Consider the following 26,801-nt stretch of genomic DNA (forward strand, 5'->3'; position numbering starts at 1 on the left):
TTATGCAGATTTCATGGAGAAAACCATAACCGAGTGTTTGTTATTGATCACGATGCAAGGCTCACCAGCTGGCTTATGGTATCTACGATGACTTTATACCAGTCAGTGATGATGCTTTCAGTGTCGTACTGGATCAAGTACTCCGCGCCATTCCGACTCTTCAGCTGATGAACAAATAAACAAGGAATGCATCAACAAGACACACTAGTAAAGTAGATGATCATCCAGCACAATCTTGGGGAGTGTTGAAACGGCCATACCTCAAAAACATTTTTCTTGCTTGACTTGTCCTTGGTTGCCCAGCCAATTGTAGCCCCTTTCAGATCAACTGTGAATTCTGGGACTATATGATTTGTCTTGCTCTACATAATACAATTACATTCAGTATTACAAAATGAAATACTTGATAATGCAAATTCTACATTTGTGGATTTAGATTCTCACCGATGCTCCGGTTGCCGTGGACTTTGGGTCCTTATGGAATGTCAGTCTTCCTCCATGGAGAACCGTCCAGGAATTACCCCAGTTCTTCCTGTGGGAGGATTGATCAAATGTTAGACATTTACATACAATTGTTATTTTTCACCAATACAGTTATAGCTATCAAAGCAGTACCACCACTGATTTAAGTTCATGATGGAAAACTTTACCTAATTTTCTTCCCGTTTTCAGACACCTTTGTTTTGTTCAGGATTCCAGCCTTTTCCAAGTTTGAAACCTGAAAAAAATATATATTAATGAGTTAATACAGCCTTTATGGGAAAACAAACAAACAAAAAAACTAAAACAGGATAATATCAGGATAATAGTACAGAATAATATCTGACAACATGAAAGTAAAGTAAATTTTAACCTTTGAGGTTCACCTCAAAATGCAGAACAGAAAAGGTAGATGATTGTTTAGCTATTTTTTTTTAAAAAAAGCAATGGTTTTAAATTTAAGAGAACATTCAGAATATGACATTGTTTATTATGCTTATTTAATAAAATAAGTCACAAGCAGCCTATTGTTATCCACACAGGTAAGAAGTGTTTGAGCTAAAACTCTTTTAATCATGGTAAAATCACTGTAACTTGAATGTCCTATTGCTTTTATAAAATGGAGGAAACATCAATATATACTATACGCCAATTTTCAATAATCTGTTAAATTTGTGATTAATAATAGTCAAGTAAATTTATTTTGTATTGCACTTTTCACAACACACATTGTTTCAAAGCGGCTTTACAGAAAATTTTATAAATATTATAATATTTATAATACCTTAATACCTTCTTGCCTTATAGTCGCATTTAGCAGATTTGAGCTGGGCGATAATATAGTTTACATTTTGGTACGATACAAGAAAATCAAGCTGTTGAGATTTCCCGATATATACCATGTATAGCATCATGCTAGTATAGTGTATGTATGCAGATAAAGTTCAACTTGGAATATAATCCAAATAATATAATAATTAGAAATACAAATGCAGTAATATAGTACTTCATTAGCCAATGTGTAGGCTGTTTATTGTTTTCAAGCAAACTAGTAACATTAGTGTATTAATATAGAATGTGCAGTCACAAGTGTTTGTTCATCTGCATTTTACATCCGGCTCATCCAATCAGAATTCAGCATCAAAACTGTTGTATAAAACAAACAATCCAATATTATGATAGTAAGAATGATAAAAGCCTTACTGTGTGTGGCAGTACCACGGTACAGTGATGTCTCAGATGGTAAAACCATGGAAATCAATGGTCCTCTAAGGTATTTAAATGGTACGCATGGTACGAACAGGGTAAATGTCCAAAAACTCAAGGTACTGCCATGAATTTGCATCTAAATCTCATGGTAGTATCATGACACGTTTGGTATTTGTTTGTCTGAGTGGAAGGCAGCAATCTGGCTCTAAGTTTCACTAGGAACCACCAGAGGGCAGTGTGGCAAAATATTGCACTGGGTCACTCTTCTTGTCATAATCCAACACTTTTGATCAGACATCTCTCCACTAGTCCTAGCCTACCTTTACCCAGCATTTATTGTGGAACTGTATAATAAAAATGTCCAGTGTCATTTATGCAACACCTTTATACAGGCATTCCCAAACCCAACAGTTCCCAAGGAAAAACATTTAAACAAGTTCATGGCACAGCATATCTACCTAACAAGTCACATGATTCTAGCTAACATTCATGCCAGTAAGCTAATAATGAGCATATAATAATCACATGAATGATGTTTGAAGACTTCATTCATGTAGTTTATTGTAAAACTTAAAAAATTTTGCCCACATTTTCTTATGCATAAACGTCTGAACTGGAATCTTACATTATGTGGCATCTCAGGAGAGTTGGAGGCGTCACTGTCTGATCTATTCAGAGGGTATGATGAATGACTCTTCTGTTAAGACAAAATCACATGTGTAAATCACACTCTACATGCCTTCGAAGCTCAAAAAAGAGAGACAAAGCCATTTAATTGTTGGCAAATATACAATTTTCAGTATTTTTCCATAGCATGCCTTAGTAAACACCACTAGTAAAATAGTCCAGTATCAGTGTTTCAGTAACTGAATTCATTTCCATGGATCAGTTCAGTGAAGACAGAATAAATAGTGAGTATATGTTTGCATATACTACTGAATGATAGGAAGGACTGGGTAGGTGGGATGGATTTTTAAATAGAGCAACTCTATAACAAACTGAGTCTCAGGTGCATTCTAGAGCCAATTTAGGAAACACGGTCACTAAGGACACACATGAAGGATCAGCTGTGCGTCACATACGTCAGGGCATCGCTCCGTGGAAGTGTTTGTTTATGAGTGCGGATGAACTGCTGGATAAAGTATGATAGTACATTTTTATTACAGATATTTTACTACAATTACCCAGAGATTTTGTTCTCTAGAACACATGGAATGGATGTGCTTCATTCACAAAAGTTTTATACGATTTTGGGCAATAGTTAAATTGGCAACTTTGGATGGAAACCTCTGCGAGTACATACATCTTCCTGGTATCCTGTACTGTGTCTCCAGCTTTGCATCGATCCCATTGAGTCCTGCTCTCCTGAGGCTCCATTTCCCACTCCATACTGCCCTGGATTTCCAGAGTACTAAAAGTGTGAGAGAGAATTTGTATTAGAAATGATGCCTTTATGATACGGTTTTGTACTTATTGTAAGTACACTGTACACGATTATTGGAGTACGTTTTACAAGAACATTTTTTTTTCTATCTTTCTACTTATTCAATGTGTTATTTTGTAATTTCTTTGTAGGAATTTGAGAAATTTACTAGCAATTTCTGAGTGAAAAGGGTTTCAAAGTAAATCAACAGCCACTTTTAGATTTAAGTAAAATAGCAGCAAGGACATTCTGCCAAATGTATCATTTTGTGTTTTCACTGTATATAGAAAATGATGTCGGAATGACATGAAAGTAAGTCATAATTTAGGACAGTGGTTCTCAGCAATCTTCCAAGGGTGCCTTAAGATATCTTACAATGATTTAAAATAAGACAAAACAACTAAAAAGAACAATATATGTCTTACTGTAGCTTCATTTACCCCCTTAACAAGTGGTTATTTTTATTTATTTATTTTGAAGAAGAAGACGAACCAGGATTCTCTTCATGGAAAGCTTAGATACAAAAGAAAACCATATTTTAAAAGTATGATTTCCAGAGCTGGAAAAGTCATGGAGATAAATGAAATATTGAAAGTCCATGGGCATTTTTATACACTTTATGAATAAGCATATTTATAGTTATGCCATGCTCTAAAATATTTTACTGAGAGAAATTGCCAGCAGACGGCAGAAAAGCACAAAGCTATAGTCATCTGGTTTGGATTCGAATATAGTTCTTGGTGTGAACAGGCCTTCTGGAGACCCATCCAAAAGTGTCCCACTGTATCCCACCTCAGGTAAGTTCCACTGGGACTTGCTGCCGTCTCTTAGGTAGTAGTATGTCCGCCCTCGATCATCTAGCGACTTAATCCACTGTCAACAAGACACTTCATTAGTTCACCAAATTACAAAACTAGCCTACAGCCATACTATCATACATCTCACTAATAATAGCAAGTAATCAGCCCCAATAATATAAGTAAGCCAGCCCAAAACAAGGACACGCCAAGGTCAGTGTCAAGAGTCCTGTACCTGTTCCTGCGTGAAGTGGCTTGTGAAGACCCAAGTTCCTTCAGGGTCAATGCCGAGGGTCCATCCTGGTGGGGTGCTTTGATCCAGACTTACCCTGGGAATAAAGACCTTCTTCATTTTAATCAAAGAATATTCTGCTGGCATAGAGAGAGGAGACGATTCCTCCAGTTCTGGCGATGCTGGGTAGTCTTCCTCAGGAAGCGGAAGCTACATTTTGGGAAGCAAAGAAGGCAGTATGAACATTAATCAAACTGTAAGGAAATAATGGTAAAAAATGTGAAAATATGATTATTTATCAAATTTATACAATGCATTATTTTTGCAGTTCCGTTTGGCACAGAAATGACAAACTTTAGTTTTAATTTAACTTTTTTTTTTATGCAACTCTGGTTAACATATACTTTAGGCTCCACAGCATATACTTTCTCCACAATAATATTCAAAGGCCCTATGATATTTTCTGTTGCTCATGATTTACTGGATAAAGATTAACCCTTTAATGCAGGGGTGGGGAACGTTGATCCTGGAGGGCCATTGTCCTGCAGAGTTTAGCTCCAACCCTAATTAAACACACCTGAAGCTAATCAAAGTCTTCAGGATTGCTAAAGTTACAGGCAGGTGAGTGTTTTTTCCAGGGTTGGAGCTAAACTCTGCAGGACAATGGCCCTCCAGGATCAACGTTCCCCACCCCTGCTTTAATGCATACCTCGGGTCTTTATCGACCCAGGGTGTCATTCACAACCCTCCCCCTTATTCATTTTTAAAGTTAGAGATCAACCTTTAACAATTTAACAAGAAAAAATAAAATGATAAAAGAATGTCTGTATAGATAAGGTTAGAGAGCATGAAGCTCATGAAGAGTCAGAATGCCAGTCTGTCAGTAAACAGTAAATAAATGACTTTCAATTGTTTCATTACAAAAGTGCATATCAAAAATGCTAACATGGAAACTCGAATGCGCGTGAGACGCTAGAACAGACCTCATTGGCCCTTTCCCATATGGCACCCAATAAACGCTCGCGTCTTCCTCTGAGTCCGCACTTTCGTGACCACTTTGACTGATGGGAAGAAGTCTGCTGTGGAGCTCGCTTCAGTGCGTCAAGGGTGCATTTCGACCGCAAAGGGGCCTTCTGAAACCTAAAATTACAAATCGAACACCCTACGGTCTCTTGGACTTAAAGGACACGCGTACGCGGCAGCCATTGTAAGTCTACAAGTCCAAAAGTGCATATAAAGTGTTCCATTTGGGACAGGGCCATTGGTGTGTCACGCACTCCCATTTGATCTTCATGTTTTCCTTTTAATGGGTTGGCAAACCCACTTGAAGGTGCATACCGCCACCAACTGTACGACACCTGCTGACGTAAAATAAAGGATCGGGCTAAGGATAGCAGAAACCGATCGGCCTCAATACGGATCCTTGAGGTCAGCCAAGTAACTTAATTTAGATGACCTTTTACAGTGATATTATAGACCTTACGTAAAAAATAATATTTTATATATACCTCGTAAACTTCATGGGCATTTTTTAATGAATATATGTATTTTTTTAACAATGCCAAGCTATAAAATATTTCATGGGGTAGAAATTATAATAAAAACTGAAAAAGTCATGGGGCCTTCAAATATTGTTGCGGGCAATGGCAGGCTAAGAACCCTTGTGATAACTAATTTAAAACTGAAAATTAGCCATATTAACATATATGAATATGGTAATCATTTAGTACCATAGTACATATCAAAGTATCATTCGTTTGAATCAGCAGAATAACCTCCATACCGGGAAATCTTCCAGAAATGTTATGTTCCCTGGTGAGCTGATGTCCTCCGGGGGATCCCATGAGCTCTGACCCGACACAGAGTTAAAGAAGTAATGTCTGCCAGTATTGTCATCCAGCACCTTCTCCCAGTCCGAGCTCCATCTCTGAGGAGAAGGGCCTGCGGGCGAGCAGATGGGAGACTGGGGGAAAGAGGGAGGAGAACGGGCCTCTTCCGTCGCCACTGACGAATCCATGGAGTAGCTGAGGGGAAACTCCCAGGTGCTCCGGCCCGTGGAGGGGTGGAAGTAGTACTCTTGCCCGCTCTGGTCGTCAGTATGGACCTCCCATCCCGCAGAGTCCAAAAGGAGGGTATCGGGAGGGTCCGGGAAGTCCTGTAATGGAGGAGTAATGGGACTGGAGGTGTCAATGGTTCTCCGACGCGCACGTGGGATGTTTACATACACCGCTGTGAGAGCGTTGTCATCCTCTACCTGATGGACAAAAATGAGGAGCATTGCTGATATTAAAACAAAGCCAGGATTAAGAGATTAGAATGGCAGTTGACAAAAACGTTTAGCTTAACATGCATATACTTGTGCAAGGCAGGGGCTATCAAAGACTCTCAAATACGATGATCTCTTTGCAAGGAACCCCATCCTAAGCAATATTTAGATGTATAAAGACCCATTTATACTGTGTAAATAATAGTATGTGGAATATTAAAGACAACATGTTGTTTGAATAATTAAATAAAGCTGTTTAAATAATAATTAAATCAGGTTTATTATTGTTAACTAAAATCATATGATAAAAAAAATATTTGTATTGCTTGAAATAAAATAAACTGTAACCAAAATTTATACCAAATAAACTCACAAACTAAAATAAATGTATCAAAAATGATACATATTTAAAAAAAACAATAACTAATAAAAAGACAAAATTGCACAACAAAATTACAAAAAAAAATGTTACTAAAAGTAAAATGAAAACAGAAAATATTATTATTATTATTATAAAACAGAAAATTTTCAAATAAAATCCAATTCAAATTATTAACAAAAACTATAATATAGTTTTTGCTATAATTGGTTTTATACTGTCATTGTACAAAAGCCCAAACAAATGATTAAAATATTATATGGAAAAAGTTGACAGCATAAATATTGCTCAACCCCAGTGTATAAAGTGAGAAATATTATGATATAATCTAGAATAGATCATTTAATTGTATTTACAAATAATGTTTGTTCTTTGTTATCCAGCCAAACGATGAATGTATAGAAGAGAAAACATGTTTTGCTAAGGACAGTAAAATGAAATGTCAACTGCCCAGAAGCTAAAGATATCATGAAATATTATGTAATAACAGAGATCATGAAACATGATATAAATATTGTGCATTTGGCTGAAGACATGCATGTGTAACTTGATACACTTCACCTTTTACAGTGATGCTGCTGACCTTATGTAAACAGGTTATTGTGTGATGTCACAAATGTTTACACAAAGAGCAAAACATACACTGGATGGAGCGTCTGCTTTCACACCCTCCTCCCACAGCTCTCCCTTATGCAAAATGTACCATGCACCAACATGAAGCTCAGCTCGGCGGGACTCTCCACATCACCAGGAAGAAAAACAAAACAAAGTAACACCCACGCTACTGTCGACTGCATTCTGGAAATGCATTGATCCTCAAAATAATAAAGCGATTTCAACTATAGGCCGTATGTGCCAATTACAGAAAGAGCGCACTTCCTGTGCACGCTGATCTCAGGAAACAGAACAAGGGTTTTCAGCCGTAAAGAAGAAAACCACAAACAGACTTTCATCTTTATTGTTTGTCCTATTTAGATGGCCAAAGCCCCACCAGATAAAGCTCACATGATCCTGATTAAAGAATGGAGCATGTTTCATCCCCGAGATTGAGACTATATATCAATGACAGGGGCCTTTTAATCTAGTTTTAGATTGTCACTGTTTGAGATATGTAGTGCTGCTGCTGTGATGAATATTAAGAGCGTGCTGCCATACAAAACGAGTACTTATTACAGATATAATACACTTAAGTGCATACTGACTGCAATGTTTTATTGAATGTTCATTGCAATTAAATGAAAAACTATTACAGGTAAATTTATATTAAAAGCAATTTTGACCCACCTCAGTAGGACTAAAGTACGTCTTTATATGCATTTTCATAATTACTTGCTAATGTCTTTGAAATATGGTGTACTGCTGAATGTACTGACAAGCATTTACAATATACTTTAATGTCATTTCTATCGAAACTTGCATTTCATGTATTTAAATATATTTGTAATTGCACATTTGTGATGATGAAGATGCAATTTAGTACACTTAAATTAATATTAACTTTAAATGTATTATCAAATAACTTTAATTGATCAAATACTTAAAATTATAATCGTCAACACATAAGTGTACTTCTTCCAAGCACGACAAATGACTATTAAAACATGATTTAAAATATACTTTAAAGTAAAACTTTGAAACTATTACAAAGTACAATTAAAAAAAAAGAGTCTACATAAAGGAGCTAGATGTAAGAATGTTCATATAATAATTACTTTTTATTGCCAATGTGTGAACAGCTTGTAACAAACTTTTAAAAAAACGGGACCTTCCCCAAATTCATAGGTTGTCTATGAAAGCCTGAGACTGATTTGTATGACTCTAGAAGTTTTTGCCAGGAAAATCAGAAGAGAAAATCAGAAGAGGTATTCCGTACTATAATGTCAATGTGTCATGCAAAGAAAAGGGATTCATTCAAACTACAATCTTGCCTAGTGTATAGTCTCAAATATACTTTAATATTACACTGTTATGATAGTTTAATTATAATAACTTGATCTGTCGAGATGATGCCGGTGAATCACAGAGCTGGTGCAAACATGTCCACATCACCATGATCCGACGCTTTCTTAACTGCTGTTTTCTCACTGTTGTCAACTGTGTTGTGTTCATTTTGTTATTGAGAGGAAAGTGCACAGCATATATTAGCATATCCATCTAAACGTTGCTCTCAGAAGCGTGGACAGTTGTATTTTTGTTGCCAAAAATGAAACATACAGAGATAACCGGAGTAGCCAGAGCGAGCTAGAGACGCTGTGGCGAGCAGCGAGGGCCGAGGGCTGAGGGAGGACGCTATCGAGAACGCTGCTGTTCCTTTTGCAGAATCACCGGAACTGCCAAGGTATTGAGAAACGCCCATGAAAGTGTACCAACTTTAAGTAGACCCTTTCACACCTACCTTGTTTGGTCCGGACTTTCGGACTTTTCAGTTTGGTCCGAAATCCGAATCAAAATTACAGGTGTGAAACCTCCCCCGCACCACGGTCCGGACCAAACAGATGAAATTTGGTCCGACGAAAAGAGGTAGTCTCGGTCCGGATCAAACTGAACAAAGGTTTGGTTCGTTTCTAGTGTGAAAGCATTTCTGTATGGTTCGGACTTTCAGACCTTTTACAGGAAGCTCCGGTGGTTCCCGCATAGCCGAAAAAACAGAAGGTGGCAGGAAAAATGAGCCGTGTAGCACATGGGGAGAGGAGGAGACGAGGTTTTTAATTGAAGTATGGTCTGATGACATCAGAAGAAGTCAACTTGCCGTCTTCTCCTCCTTTCCTGCCGGCGACGATAAAATGTTCGCACGACGAGGACGTTCATTTGGCGAATTTGAACTAGCCTCATGTATAGTTGGTGCTGCAGGTAATTATGCCATAAAAATAACAATATAGTTGCAACGATATGCGTCTGTTCATTCATGTTGTCAAAGTTACCCGCCGAATTGAGGACACGCTGACGTCAGACGCACGTCCATTTACAAAACCAATCAATGTCAAGATGCAGCCCACATAGATGATGACGACAGGACGCAAGTGTGTCACGTAAAGTTCTTTAGTGCGCTCACATAATTGCAGTGTAAAACCAAACCAAAACTTTCTGAAAGTATAAAATGTATCAAAACGTGAACTTTGGTTCGGACCTTGGTGCGGATTTTCAGGTGTGAAAACGCCCTTAGAGGGATAGTTCACCCCAAAATTTAAATTCTGTCATCTTATCATTTACTCACTCTCAAGTTGTTCCAAACCTGTATAAATGTCTTTGTTCTGCTGTACACAAAGGAAGATATTTGGAAGAATGTGGGCCCCATTGACCACTATAGTATTTTTTTTCCTACTATGGAAGTCCATGGGGCCTGAAATCTGTTTGCATACCAACATTCTTCAAAATATCTTCCTTCGTGTACAGCGGAACAAAGACATTTATACAGGTTTGAAACAACTTGAGGGTGAGTAAATGATGACAGAATTTAAATTTTTGGGTGTATTATCCCTTTAAGTGGCCTTTTATTTGATTAATACTATGATATCTGCAGGTATAGTGTGCACATTCAGTATATTAAAGGGATAGTTCACCCCAAAATGTAAACTCTGTCAGTAATTACTCACCCTCATGTTGTTCCAACCCCGTAAGACTTTCGTTCATCTTCGGAACACAAATGAATATATTTTTGATGAAATCTGAGAGCTGGATCACTCCTCCATAGGCTTCTTAAGGGATCGAAACGGACCGGCCCAAAAGTTATTAAATACATTGTTAAAATAGTCCGAGTGACTACAGTGGCTCTCAGATTTGATCAAAAATATCTTCATTTGTGTTCCGAAGATGAACGAAAGTCTTACAGGGTTGGAACAACATAATTTTCATTTTGGGGTGAACTAACCTTTTAAGCACTTCTTCTCACAAGTGTGTGCAAAGGTCACTGATGCAATTCCAGGGTGTTACTATGTGGTTATTCAGGTGTTTCGAATGGTTTTTAACACATCTGGTTGCTACTGTATGTGGTTGCTAACCGGCTCGAGTCTCTATCAAGTCTCTTTGATACTCTGGTCTCTAAGAGAAGTCTGAAATTTTAGTCCATTTTATCGTCTGCCAGGTGAAAATGGCACACTGCTCCTCAGCATGATTTGTGGTGTCATTCATATACAATAATAATTTGTTACATTTATATAACGCTTTTCTCGCCATTTAAAACGCATGGAAGGGGGGATCCCATAATCCACCTGGATGATGCGATGGCAGCCATATAGTGTGCCAGAACGCCCACCACACACCAGCTCAATGGTGGAGAGGAGACAGAGTGATGAAGCTAATCAGTATATATGGGGATGATTAGGAGGCCATGATGATGGACATTGGCTGATGGGCAAATATGTAGCAATATATGTCAAAGGCAATATATGTAGCACAAGTAGTGCTGGAAGAGACACATGCAGAAGTGTACTAAATAGGGTATGAGAAATAGTATAAGTATTAATAAATATCATAAGCTAAGAAAATGACTAGATCTTAAAGTTCCTTTATCTACCAATGCTCAACAGAGATTGCAAAAGAAAGAACACATGAAGTTCCCTGTGCATGCATGTGGAGTGAAGATGGCTCTGGAATAGATGACTATACTGAGAGGAGCTCACCTGTGGCCTCGAGAGAGGCCTGTACGAGGACACACCTCTCCTGAAAAATGTCTGTGAGAGATAGAGAGAGACAGAAAAAAGACGAAAAAGAAATAGAGCAAGAGTAACAATCGAACCACAACAACGGAAATAAAAGCCAGTCAGCCGGCACGTCATATCCTGGGTCTATATTTACCCAGGCCTGGCGGAGACCGAGTGTGTGTCAGCCACAACTGTCAAATGCATCAACGGACAGGAAACAGGTTTATTATTATAACGATCACAAACAATAGCCGCACAAATACGTCTACCACAAACAACACTGACTTGAGATTATTTGGTGCAATGAGATTTGAGTGATAAAGATAGGGATAGTTCACCTAAAAATTTAACTTTTGTCAGAAGATTATTTAGCCACCCAACATAAACATTTGACTTTCTTTTTCTGTGGAATAAAAAAGGAGAAATGTTGAAGTCCTGGTCAATCTTTTCCACGTTATGAAAGTGAATGGGGATCTGGGCTGTCGAGGTCAGAAATGAGTTATTATCTACGGCTTTGTGTGATGAACAGACTGAAATGTTAACTCTTCATTATTAATGAGGTTGCCATTAAAAGCAAATTGCGATCACATTTACTTCTCTATTATGACATACACTTCCAGTCGAATGTTTGGAATAAATAAGATTGGGTGTGTTTTTGAAAAGGCTCTTGTTGTCACAATCTCACTCAGTTTGGACTTTTTTTTTTGTTGCACTTTTCCCCTGTTGAGTTTGTTGTTGTTGTTGAGATTATTTCTTCATTCAGTTCAGGTGTGTGTCATTAATTATCCTTGTTTGCATGTATACTTAAGTTCCACTGTTTCTGTTCATTGCTGTCGGGTCTCATTTATGTTAGATGTGTTGTATGCTGTTCTCTTAGTGTGGATTTATTAAATACTGCCTTTTGCACTCATCATCGTGTTCGTGTGTGTTCTACAACACAAACTGTGACACTTCTTCTCACCAAGGCTGTATTTATTTGATCAAAAATACAGTAAAAAAAAGTAATATTGTGAAATATCATTACAATTTAAAATAACCGTGTTCTATATGAATATATTTTAAAATTAAATGTATTTCTGTGATGTCAAAATTGAATTTTCAGCATCATTACTCCAGTCTTCAGTGTCACATGATCCTTCAGAAATCCTTCTAATGCTGATTAGCTAAACAAGAAACATTTCTTATTATTATCAATTTTTTGCCACATTTTTTGTGGAAACTGTGATACACTACCATTCAAAGGTAAGATAAAACAATAAAGGAAATAAATCAATACTTTTATTCAGCAAGGACACATTAAATTGATCAAAATGACAGTAGACATAGTTACACAATATTTCAAATAAATTATGTTGTTTTGAACTTTATATTTAAAGAATCCTGACATATTATTATTTAGCAACAAAAACTGTTCACAACATTAATAATAATAAGAGCTGTTAATTGAGCACCAAATCAGCATATTAGAATGATATTGATTCAATAAATTCCCATTTTCATTCACTAGGAATTGATTGAATAATTGAAAAGTCGTTTGCTGGATGGGAGAGATTATTGTCCCGCACACATCATCAAAGAAGAGACGTCGCTGGAGGAAAAGTTCAAAATTTTGATGAAAGTTTATGAGGACACTAGGAATTTAAAAAATAATAACGATGCGCTTAAACAAACCATATATAAGAAATACCACAATATTTCATAAGAAAAAAGAATTGAAAACTTTGATTTCATGGTCACGATTTTTTATAAGCTTTGCTTTCCCTCTGCTGTAGCGGTCAAATCTCATTTGAGCTTCTGCATATTCAAACTTATAACAAACAGTCATGTGACATTCAGCAGCAACTTAAATTTCACATGAAGCTATCAATCAACCTATGAATATTTGTAATATAGCGCACAAGTAATTTGGATTTTTACTTTTACAACTTTTATGACACTTCGCTAGGAGACTCACTCGCTCTTCTTTTCTTTCTTTTTTTTTACTAAAAGAGCGCCCAGTACATTCTTTAACATTTTTCCTTTTGTGTCATGCAGGTTTGTAATGACAAGGGAGAAAGTGTCATTTTTGGATGAACTATCCCTTTAAAACATCTTAAAGCAAAGGGAGTGATGAAATCCCCAGCCTTAAATGTATGCCATCCTTTTTGTGAGATAAATTTAGATGATCTGAATGCGCTGGCCAACAGAGACAGCCATACAACCTGTATAAGTCGTTGTAAAAGTAGGCTAACTGAGAGCAAAAGAGATAGAAGCAATGGATGTTTAGGGAGAAGCCTTTAAAAGCAGGAACCGTCTGGCATTGGCACACACAGTCTGTAGTTCATCACATACAACATTTATGGAAGCTTGGAACGATGCAGACTGAACAATTGAACAAAACTTCCTTTTTCTGGTCAGAACTGCAGAGATGCTAAAGGTCAGTGTCTTGCAGCTCTTCTGTTTTATAGAGTTTTACAGAGTTGGACAACTTTACAGTGACAAACACTTGACCCCGATGATGTCTAACAAGTGCATTTGATATATCAGCACGAGGGAGTGTCTCAACAGGAAGACACCACATCCTAGCTGAGAGCTACAGAAACACGCATGTACGCAAAGTCCAACTAATGCGCCACATTGAAACTTTACTTGCTGACATTTGAATGCACAATGCTCATGTATAAACACCACACAATGTGTTACATATTGAACAGTCATGCCAATGTATAACTTTTTACATTCCAACTTGTATCAAAATGACAACAAAGAGTCAGTGACAGCACTTCCGTGCCCAGAAACCCAGTCTGAAGGGGTTGTGGACGTACCTGCGTGTTCAGAGAGAGGGGCATTGCGCTTCTGGGCCGGTGGTTGGACCGGATCTCAGAGTAATAATCCACCATGTCTTTGTTTCGATCAGCCAGCAACAGCCAAACAGCTGATCAGACAACAGTCAAACTCCAAGCTATCCAATAGCGAGCATCATGGTAAACAGGCTGAGCCGTACTCACTCTCTCTCACACACACTCACGCAGACACACACCCTCTGCGTCTGCAGTCGATGGCACAACTAATGAACATCTGTCTTGAAGCGCTACTCTGCTAGAGTGAAAGGGGGAGGGGGCAAATGAATAGAACGGACAGATGGAGAGAGAGAGAGACAGAGGCAGGTATGAGGACTGCTGTGAATAAAGGATGAATGTATATAACATATGAAACTGAATATATGACAAATATCTGCAAAGAGAGAAGTGTTGACACTGAAAAGGTGTGCAACTGCTCGATTTTAGGTAACAGATGAAGAATTAAAAATACTTTTACAAAGTTTTAAGTTCCTCTTTTTGTCCATCGAAACAGAACCTACACCAGTCAAAGTCACTGACTTGAGCACATTTCCTCAGTTTCCTCACATTTTGATGTAACACCTCTGACAGGCAATACAAAAGTGTGCTTTTCTCAGTAAACAAAACAGAGAATTGTTTTCTCCCAGAGGTTTTTTTTTTTTTTATCATTTAAAGTGAACATGAAATCATAACTGACCATAGTAATTTCTTAAAACATGTTCTTGGTCTTATTGTTCATGGTTCATTGGTGCATATTATTACAAAGAAATTAAGTCTTTGTTTTGCTTTCTTCAAACATATATTCACTTGAAACAATGTTCCTTTTCCAATGACTTCCATTTGGCCACACGGGCTATTATGTTAATAAGTGGCCAAATAGCCATTCTGCCATTATTTGATCAAACTGGCTCCATTCTGGTATGCAGCATCCACTTTTGTCTCACACTGATATTTTTCTTGTTGAATATCCTCTTTCAAATGGGATAACAATGTCAATTTGTGTCAAGTCAACTTTCTCCAGAAATGTAAATAGACACAATGCTTGGCATATAGTTTATAGTCATAAAATGAATAGCATAGCTCAGATTTGTTCTTGCATGAGATGAGAAACGTTGAGTTCCTGAGATCTGAGTTTTGATTGTTAGTATCATTGAGATAACTATTTTAGATTAATATTTTTTGTTTAGTTTTAGTACATTTTATTTGTTTATCTAATTAGGCTTTATTTATTTTTACTTTTAGTTGATTTCCATTACACGAGAGTAGATGTTAAAACTTCATGCTGATTTGTACTCGGCTTTCGCCAAGATAAGCAAGACTAAGACGTAGCTTTACAGTAAACTATGCTTCTCCATCCATTTACGCTTCTTTCCATAAGGTGGTGTGACTCCCCTTCTGTCCGGCGTTAACGGCTGCAGTGTACTTGGCGCGTCAGCTGCAACTACAGGACCAGCACGACAACCGTCTGGATTGAGCCGAGTAGGGGACATCTCTAGGGTCTTCAAGTGGGCACCTTCCGTCCTCAGTGTTTCGTCGACTAGCCCACGACACCTCAAGAGGGCTCGACAGTGACTCTGGCGTCCCAGAGTCACCCCCCTCCGTCCCCCACTCAACTCAGCCCAGCTTACTGACCTCTACATCCCTCCTGCTGCTGAGACCTAACCACAATCTCTCCGCAACCCGACCATACGCGCCAACCCGTTTGACTAAGGCTGTCGAGCCCCACTGGTGCGTTAATATGCAGTTTCAGTGGACAACGGTTACGTATGGCATACCACCTACCGCAAAACACAGTATCTGCCCAACCACCCGTCATTCACGCAATATCCACAGGAACGTATACAAACAAACCAACAGACTCTTCAAGTTTTCAAGAATTCTACGAAACCGTAGCGTGGCGGCCTGTACACAGCCAGCTAGAATCTTTCCGTCTCAACCACAGCCAGTTGCTGCTCCTTTCTGCTCCTTCAGATAAGTTCTTTACTGTGCGACGAAAACTAAACTAAATGAAAATGAGAAATGAATACTAACTCAAATAAATTAAGTTTAAGTTTTTTTTTTTTTTTTACTTCTAGCAATTAAAAAAATGGTCTGGTTTTAGTTTTAGTTATACAGTATATAGCCTTAAGGCTTGGTCACACCAAGAATGATAACTATAATGATAACTATGTTAGCGTCCACACCAGCGGACGATATCATTCTGTTTATTCAAAGCGCACGCTGTAGTTTTGTCATCATGCCGCTTTTAATGCTCGAGCTCTTTAAAGCAGGAAGGATTCCGATTGGCTGTCAATGTTTTTATCGTCCATCAGCTGGGAAAAAAACGTTCTGAAAGTGATTCCAGCGATATAGTTTCTCTGTGCCGTTATCGTTGTAGTTGTGCCGTTAACTTTGCTAATCTTTTAATGATTTTTAGAACTATATCTTTATCGCTATCAGATCACTATAGTTATCATCATTGGTATGAACGGGCCTTTAATCTGGACGCATTTTGAGACAATGTTGAGATCGCTTCTGAAATTCGTGTGAAATTACTACTCGGGATTAGCCTGGGTTTCCCCATACTGCCTTTGCGTAGCGCGATTTTAGTCACGCTGCTAGGCAGTCTGTAGACCATGGACCAAATTTTCGCCTGAGCGAGGGGACCAATCACAGAACAGGGAGGGAGCAGCAAGACGATGACGACGTCTATGTGACACACCGAAGCAGTTTGTTTATACCTATGGATCAAACATGGCAGCAGACGCGAAGTTACCTTTCGATGCAGCCTTAGATATTGTTCTAAGTAGTTTAGAACGCAAATAAATCTTTGACCTAGCCTGGGAAAAACCAGACAACTTCCGGCAAAGAGCTCATTCAAGCCCATTTCCAATCCGTCGAAATCGAGGCACCAATCAGAAACGTTGGGGCGGGCTTTACACGATGACGACATCGCTGGGATTTTGAAGCAGATTTTCTAGCCTACATTACAAAGATGGATGCCGCCGTCGAACATCACTCGTTCGAATCAGCTATCGCGTCTGTTTTACGCGATTTGAACGTTTCCTTTTTGTTAAAAACCGAGCAAAGAACAACACTCGGAGATGTTTCTCCGCCGCTCTGCATACGTCATCTCCTTCATCGCTCTGATTGGGTTTAGGTCTATCTGCGACGTCCGTTGGTGACGCCCCTCTGGAAATGATTTGTCTATGACGCTTTGATGTTTTAACCAGGCTATCTCTGACCCATTGTCTTCTTCCTCGTCTAATTTCTGTCGCTCTACATACGTCATCTGGTATAATTGAAACGATTGCCTATGAGCTATACAGGCGCATTTGATAGACATTCGTAGCACCCAATAAACGGCTCTGGGGATTCGTAAACCACGCCTCAAATACGAGAAAATGAACATGTGGTTCCCAGAATGACATTGACATTGAGACGTGGTCTGACGTTAGCCAGGCTAACTCGGGATAAAAATCAGAAAAGCAAGAGATTTAAGCATTTACATTAACTTCTCATCAACTGTCTAGGAGGATCAGCATCTCAAGATGCTCTTTTTTTCTATACAATCAAATGGCTTTTAGAGTAAATATTAAAGTCGCTGTGGAACTTTTCTTCCTTGATTGTGGAGGGGAAGGGGTTTAGGGGACTAATGACTTCAGAAATCATATTCATCAGAATTTATCATTCATTGATGTATCATTCACAATCAGATTTATAACATGCATTTAGAAAATAGTCATTTAATGCTGATTTTAACATTAAATATAAGTGTAGCTCAACATTTGCAAGCCTCAGAAAGCAGTATTTTACAAGCCATTATGTGGTAGCACAATAAAGATCAGAAGACAAAGCCACTGTGTTTTGTTGTGACTTCTGATCGGCATTTCGACTGTGAATGTTTAAAGCAGGAAATATGTTTAAGATACGTGGGGGAATTACTCAACAATTGTTCATCCAAGCAGTCTGACAAACAAGACAACTTCCTTGTCTGAAATAGAATCTGTGTTTGCAAATTTTTTAATAATGCTGATTTCCCTGTCTGTGGCTGAGAGAAATAGAGAGATCCTAATGTATGGATATCATGATAAGTCTCTACTCTTTTTCCTCCTTCTAATGATGTGTGTAATGAAAGTGAGGCAGACCAGACATAAAAAGTTCCTGGAACAAGCCTAAACTAAAAAACCACAAGCCTGTGTTAGGGATTACTATTCACAAAAGTTTTGTTATTCAAATCTTTAACATGGCACCCTACAGCTATATGACCAGAATATCACTGAGAGTTGGGTAACTAAACAGAAAAAACACTGGTGTGATCATGCTTATAAGATATTTGACCTCAGTGAAAGCCCATTTAAATGAAGTTCCTCCTGGACTTTCCTTTAGAACATACTGTATTAGCCGATTAGACACCAAAATGAGCAGTTAATGTGTAACGCAATGTCCCATGCTATTTATAGCACTCTGCAATTTAATTTTTTCCCCTGAGGGAAACCGTGCATTTGATTGACAGCTGCTACTTAAATATCAATGGTATGAAATCCATTATGACTGAGTGCACAGGCCATACAGAAGGATGGGAACAACAGCCCTTAGGTTCTTTAGACTAGTTTGTTTAAAAAAACACACAGGATTGGGTGGGTGCAAGGTTTTTTTATTTATTTATTTTTTTACATCACAATAAATGTATTGTGATTATCAAAACATTTGGTGACTGAACATAATTTTACTAGGTTTAGTGACAACATGTTACAGTGTTTACATGGTACAGTGACTGGTAGGTTACTGTTTTTATTATTGCTTGACATAAATTTCACGATTTCAATTCAATTCTTGTGATTTGATTCCGATCTTGATTAAATTAATTTGGATACATAGGTACAGTAGATACATGTACATTTTTCTCAAGAAAAAAAAACTCATCTAATGCTATACAGAGAGAGCAAATAACTCAATAATAAATACAAATAAGAATAGGCTAATACAAATAACTTAATATAATGTGTTTTTTATTATAAAAACAAGGTTATAATATTTTAATGACATAAGTAAAAATACAATAAATATATAGGTCTAATATAGTGCACATATTTAGCAAATAGCTATTACTCTCTGTAGCTATTTTTTGCTTTGGTCATTAAATTACTTTCCTGAGGAAAATGTAACGTTATGTTCTCCCGCTGTTTTATTGACCTCTTTCCGCGGTTGAAAAACACTGATTGATCGAAATTATGTATGAGGCATAGTTGTAGCCTACTGTCTCTTTCAACATACCCATTGTTCGTGTTTATTTACTATAGATAGATGATCGGTTCACGTGCCGCTTGAACTGAGGCGCTTCAACGATCACGTCACATTTACAAGCGCCAAAACGGTATTTATTGTTTGAATTTCGAAATAAAATTGACAGAATCTGACAGCTGAGAATTTGTTTCATATCAAAAGTAACCTTCTCTGTCTTGTCTGTCGCGGTGTCATGTTTTCTTTGCTTCGCGATTTTTCTCTGCGTGAGAAAATGGATGTGTGGAGTGAGCTGATAGCACACATACATCACAGAGACGTCTATTTGATGTGTGTGTTTACATCTGGAAGACGTATTTTTTAGAGTGTTTGCTCATCTGCAATACGTCTATAGGACGTTTCCTGTCAGATGTCAAATAGACGTTTAGAAGATGTCTTTAAGATGTAATGATTTAGAATGTATGTTAAACTGACATCTTAAAGACGTCTATCCGATGTTAGTAAACAGCAGATGCTTTCCAGACGAAGTGATCTTTAACAGACATCTTGCAGACGTACGTGTGCTAGAGCATGTGATAATTGCGTGAGTCTCACAGTGAATGCGTGGGAGTTGGCAGCCCTGAAAAAACACTGGGCCGTTAAAGAGAAAGCCACATTTAGAATCCACAAGCTGAGGTAAATACTAATATATTGAAGCTGCACAGCGTCACACACAAATACAAAACAACCATGGTAACACACGGCACTAAAATAATGCAATAAACATGATATAACAACAGAAGGTGTAACATAAAACTGATGATAACAAAAAAACTAAGAATTATTATAATTTAAATGAAAAAAAAAAACCCACATCAAATGTAAAGTGGAATTTTTTCATAAGTAGGCCTATACTTTTTTTAACTTCAAAAAACGTTGAACTAACTAATTAACATGTTTTTACCGTAACATTTTTAAAAAATCTTATACTGTTAAAAGTATGATCATTTTATGGTGTAAGAGCAATAGGTAATGGTTTAAGTCAAAGTTTGCATGACGTGTTGCAAAATGACAAAATTTATCAGGAAAAAAAGGAACAGGATAATTCGGTCTGTTTGAGAGAAAAGTTTGCTTATCTATGCATTTTCATCAAAAATGTCATGTGTGTCATTGTTTCAACATTCAAACATGTTATCCTATCCCAGATTAGCAGTGGGAACTAAGAATATGTCTGTAATTTATATGATGATTTCAACAAAATCTACTGTGGTGCTATGAAAACATGACTGTTTGTTTGAGCATCCCGACCAGCCAGATACCGCCAAAATTCCTCAACCAATGGTGTGAGTTTGGGGGTGGAACTATTAGTTTGACCAATGGAAAGCAGGGGAAGTGATTAGGAAACCTGTTCAAACACAGTCATTACAGCGATGACTGCACATAGAAATATGAAATGGACAGGTGTAATACTCTCTGTGTAATTATGAACATTTATGACTAATAGTTTCTGTGGCAATGTCTTATTGGGAAAGGCAAAGTAAACCATTTGTCTCATTGAGTCAGCCTGACTCAATGCTGCCTTTACCTGCTATCAGAATTATCATAAATATGAGTTTCGTAGTGGAAAATTGAAAATGAACCGCCTCTCAAGCCGTATTTACGATTGGGAAACTCAAAGATAATTTTGATGCCTAAAGTTGGACAAGCCATATGCCGAGGAGAAAACTATCGCTGTAGTGACTGAAAAGTTTGATTCATTTTTACCACAACATCTACATTGCTTTCTCTTGCAGTTGCAGTCATGTATATTTATGTATATAAATAACCACTTGATGCATATTTTATGTATTTTGCACAGCGAAAAAACATTTACTGTATTTGACCAAAATTCCAGAATAATCTAAATAGCGTGGTGAATGTTCACAATGGTAAAGTGTATATGGTTGCCAATGAATGAACACTACATTTCATTCAAATTCCATTGAATAGTGAAAAAATATCTCAATACATTTCGGCTTTAATAAAATTTCCCTAAGAAATAGGCAAGAATGAAACTGGTGTCCTCAATAATTCCTATTCTTTACTTTAAAATAAAGCGCTTATATGCAACTTGTAATTACAACTTCAGAAGTGGGAAGAAGGAAACTTACGACAGCACATGAAGTAAGCATAGTTCCAAATAAGAATATTATGATGACCGTAAAAAATAATATACCATCTGTGGGCCTCCTTTGCTTGTGTTTTGCCATTTTATATTTGGAAATGCAATTTGTTTTATATACCTTTCTTCAGGTCTCACATCAAACACCATCTGATTCTAAGTGACACTGAGATGACGTATAGTGTGAAGCAGGAAGAAACAAACAAAATTTCTGTCTAACATACTGATAGCCAAGGAATTTACAGCGATAATGAATTCAGAAAGAAGTGATTGTAGGGTGCATAGACGGGAAGGCATGCTGCTGATTACTTAACCAAATTACTTGAACAGCAGCTTGAACTTCTACCTCTCTCTCTCTCTCTCTCTCTCTCTCTCTCTCTCTCTCTCTCTCTCTCTCTCTCTCTCTCTCTCTCTCTCTCTCTCTCTCTCTCTCTCTCTCTCACACACACACACAGTAGGGCCATTCAAGGGACCCAGCAGCTCCCCCTCTCTGTCACATCACCAATCATGGCCTGGAATCCTGGATTACCTCATTGAATACTAAAAGTCTGGTTTTGTGAGAGCTAGCACACTGCAGACGTTATCTGCCTATCATTCACACTCAGGTACTTTTCCTTCTTCCTCTCTCAAAGAGATAGGCACGTTCACATACTGTAAGTAAATGCAACAACCTTAAATACGTCCAACTTCAACACGGTTTCAATTTTCTAATTATTTTGAAAATAATCATTTTATATAATTCACAAGGGACACAAATTTTAGCTAATTAAATTTTGCTGAGCATGACTAGTCTATAAACTAGTCTATAGATAAGTGACTAGACTATAAGACCAAAATTTTTTATTTTTTATTTTATTACCTGATATTTCCAGACATTCAAGGTTTTTAAACCTCATTGGCTCTTGTGCGATGACATTAAGTCACGTGACATAAAACAGCCAATGAAGTTTGGTATTATTGATTTGGCCTCTGTATACATGAGTTGATCAATGTTTTTGACTTGAGAGTGAATAACCTTGGATTACTTCTGCACTTTTATTTCCTGAAACTTTTGGTCCCCATTGACTATTATTGTATGGACTGAAAAATTCTTCACATATCTTCTTTTGTGTTCCTACTGCCTACTTCCATACTATACAGTAGGTGAAAAACAGTATGTGAGCTGAGTAATATGTCCGAATTCATTTATTCATTCCAGCGAGATTCTGAAGTGCACTTTCGGTGGACACTTTACTATCCGATGAGGGCAAGGGAGAAGAGTTGTGAATGGAAGTGAAGTGATGCAACTGACACTGTAGGTCTTGTGATGACCATGCTGGTAAATGGACTGCATTTATATAGCGCTTTCCCCGACCCAATGGCCACCAAAGCGCTTTACATTTTGCCTCACATTCACTCCCCCATTCATACACCGATGGCGGTGTCAGCCATACAAGGCGCCATCCAGCTCGTCGGGAGCAGCTGGGGTTAGGTGTCTTGCTCATGGACACCTCGACACTTGGTCAGGGGATTTAACCGGGGAGTAAACCACCAACCTTCCGGTTTGTAGACAACATGAACCACTGAGCCACTGCCGGCCCAACATGGCGCATGTAGTATGTCCAAATTTCATCCATACTACACACATTCATACTATAGAACATACTTTTTAATGGTCACAAAGTAAGTTTAAAACCAAATGTGGTATGAGATTTTGGATGCAGCAATAATTTTAAACAACATGGGGCTGATTATATGTAACACACATGTTCTTTTTAAGGCTCCTGGGAAATAAAAACACAGGCAACTCGCGTAACTTGGCCAATTGTTTCTGGTGTACATGCTAGATATGATCATGAGGATATTATTTTCACATAGCTTTACAGAGTGGTCACTATAAGAAGAGGACATAAAATGGTCTACAGTACCTAAATTTCAAAGTCTAGTAAATGCATTTGAAGGCACGACACAGAATAAGAATAACACTGCACTTCTGTACTGCATATTGGATTTAATTCTCCAATAGCAAAGACCAAAACTTCCCCTATTCACACCTGAAATCCCACAGAACGTACAGACATCAATAGAGAACTGAGAGCTCTTGAGTGCTTTCTTCTCACTATATCTGATGGGGAAGTTTAGGTGTGTTTTTGTCAGTGAAGTTGTTAGCATATAATCATGTAATGTAATATAATATAATAATTAGTGCTGGGCAACGATTAATCGCATCCAAAATAAAAGTTTGTGTTTTCATAATATATGTGTGCGGTTAATAATTATTTTGTATATAAATACACACACATGCATGTATATATTTAATAAATATGTGTTATTTATATATAATGTATATATATATATATATATACACTCACCGGCCACTTTATTAGGTACCCCATGCTAGTAACGGGTTGGACCCCCTTTTGCCTTCAGAACTGCCTCAATTCTTCGTGGCATAGATTCAACAAGGTTCTGGAAGCATTCCTCAGGGAGTTTGGTCCATATTGACATGATGGCATCACACAGTTGCCGCAGATTTGTCGGCTGCACATCCATGATGCGAATCTCCCGTTCCACCACATCCCAAAGATGCTCTATTGGGTTGAGATCTGGTGACTGTGGAGGCCATTTTAGTACAGTGAACTCATTGTCATGTTCAAGAAACCAATTTGAAATGATTAGAGCTTTGTGACATGGTGGAAGTAGCCATCAGAGGATGGGTACATGGTGGCCATAAAGGGATGGACATGGTCAGAAACAATGCTCAGGTAGGCCGTGGCATTTAAACGATGCCCAATTGGCACTAAGGGGCCTAAAGTGTGCCAGGAAAACATCCCCCACACCATTACACCACCACCACCAGCCTGCACAGTGGTAACAAGGCATGATGGTTCCATGTTCTCATTCTGTTTACGCCAAATTCTGACTCTAACATCTGAATGTCTCAACAGAAATCGAGACTCATCAGACCAGGCAACATTTTTCCAGTCTTCAACTGTTCAATTTTGGTGAGCTCTTGCAAATTGTAGCCTCTTTTTCCTATTTGTAGTGGAGATGAGTGGTACCCGGTGGAGTCTTCTGCTGTTGTAGCCCATCCGCCTCAAGGTTGTGCGTGTTGTGGCTTCACAAATGCTTTGCTGCATACCTCGGTTGTAACGAGTGGTTATTTCAGTCACTGTTGCCCTTCTATCAGCTCGAACCAGTCTGGCCATTCTCCTCTGACCTCTGGCATCAACAAGGCATTTCCGCCCACAGAACTGCCGCTCACTGGATGTTTTTTCTTTTTCGGACCATTCTCTGTAAACCCTAGAGATGGTTGTGCGTGAAAATCCCAGTAGATTAGCAGTTTCTGAAATACTCAGACCAGCCCTTCTGGCACCAACAATCATGCCACGTTCAAAGTCACTCAAATCACCTTTCTTCCCCATACTGATGCTCGGTTTGAACTGCAGGAGTTTGTCTTGACCATGTCTACATGCCTAAATTCACTGAGTTGCCGCCATGTGATTGGCTGCTTAGAAATTAAGTGTTAACGAGCAGTTGGACAGGTGTACCTAATAAAGTGGCCGGTGAGTGTATATATAATGCAAATATTTCTTAAATATATACACGCATATGTGTGTGTATTTATAATACAAAAAATGATACACAATACACACACATATTATGTAAACACAAACTTTTATTTTGGATGTGATTAATCGTTGCCCAGCACTTCAACATGTTTAATCTGATTTTTGTAGTGTGAATTTTTTTTTAATTTTTTTTTTAACAAATAGTACAAATACTAACTATAATAATTACACATAATACAATATTACAAAAAATAAAATAGTTTTAAATGGAGTATACCATTACATATACCAACATTGCTTGACATTTCAAAGCAACTACTAGCATGCAGACCATCAAACACACAAGATCTTTGCCTGTGGTATCAAAACAAACTGGTGGAAAAGGAACTTCCCACATTTCATTGAACAGAGCAAGGCAGAATAGTCACGATCATACAAGATCCAACATGCTGAATAGAGCTGAAAACATAACAAATGGCTCAAACACTCAAACTCAAACACTTAATATACCCCGGATTTATTTGGTCAAGAATGAACAAATATTGATCCAAAGTCTATAATCTCTAAAGTTGTATATAATGTAATGAGCTACCAGAGGAGGGAAATAGCCGAACATTTGTTTTGATAGTAAACGTTAAAGAAATTTGCATGATTAGAGAAATGGGCTGCACCACTGCGCTAAAATTAGACGCCCCTCCTATAAAGTGCCGCCCTAATTACTAAACGAAGCGCAAAGACATTAATGAGCACGTCAGCACAGACTAGCAACAGCCATAAACACTTCAGGCGGACACAACTGAATAATTAACAGTTAATCACATGACTTTTGCCATTCTTAAAATCATGTGTTTAATATTTGTTTTTTTAACACATTTTTAAAGTCGGCATGAAACGAAAGTTGCGATAGTCTTTTATTCTCTATTGCGGCGTACATTTGAGTGAAACGGCTTCTTAAACGAGAAAAATTGCAGGGCGGGACTTGATTTTGTCCGTGGGGAATTGATTGGATCATTGTGGTTTGCAATTGGTTGCCCGCCCTCGTGCCAGTAATCATGTCATCAGAGAAGAGATGTTGCTGAGGGAGGGGAAGTTATTTTGATCAAAGATTATGAGGCCTCATGAATTAAAAATAATAATAATGTGCAAAAATAAATCATTTATGATAGATATTGCAATATCAGTTCCTTCAATAGCTGAAGCAAACGCACACCTTTTTTTGAGGTGCAAGTTAAAGGAAAATAACTTTGTAAAGCTGGTATAATTGACAAGGTACCTTGACAAAGGCTGCTTGAAACGTCAAAAATAAAATATACTTAAGTGAGTGTGCAGTTACACTCTTGTCTTTACTAAATACTGCAATATTCCATGAAAAAAATAAGATTAGTCCATTTTGATTTCATGGTGACTTTAAAGCTGCAGTCCGCAGTTTTTCCTCTTTGTCGCCATCTCTGTTCGAAATCTGAAACTGCAGTTATTCGCGGAACTATCAACTTTACGTGAGTTGTACCTCGACACAGCGCGGATGAATCCAATTTTTTAAAGGTCCCGTTCTTCATGTTTTTTTGAGTGTGTAATATAACATGTGTTCATGTTTCGCGTGTAAAAAAAATGTATTTTTTACACAATTTACTTATCTGTATAC

At 37.8% G+C, this 26,801-nt stretch overlaps 1 protein-coding gene across 1 annotated transcript in view; it reads right to left on the reverse strand.

Moving 5' to 3' along the window:
- The window catches only part of arhgap27 (Rho GTPase activating protein 27), a 47,756-nt gene that overhangs the window by 5,377 nt on the left and 15,578 nt on the right, over nucleotides 1–26,801 (reverse strand). Inside the window, 9 exon segments of the mRNA XM_056245769.1 lie at nucleotides 66–164; nucleotides 261–362; nucleotides 445–532; nucleotides 651–718; nucleotides 2,315–2,386; nucleotides 2,993–3,100; nucleotides 3,905–3,985; nucleotides 4,145–4,351; nucleotides 5,925–6,395. Coding sequence (XP_056101744.1) covers nucleotides 66–164; nucleotides 261–362; nucleotides 445–532; nucleotides 651–718; nucleotides 2,315–2,386; nucleotides 2,993–3,100; nucleotides 3,905–3,985; nucleotides 4,145–4,351; nucleotides 5,925–6,395 — 1,296 coding nt within the window.

The sequence above is a fragment of the Rhinichthys klamathensis genome, unplaced genomic scaffold (assembly GCF_029890125.1).
Source record: "Rhinichthys klamathensis goyatoka isolate OS25496 unplaced genomic scaffold, OSU_Roscu_1.1 h1tg000035l_1, whole genome shotgun sequence".
Classification (NCBI taxonomy): Eukaryota; Metazoa; Chordata; class Actinopteri; order Cypriniformes; family Leuciscidae; genus Rhinichthys; species Rhinichthys klamathensis.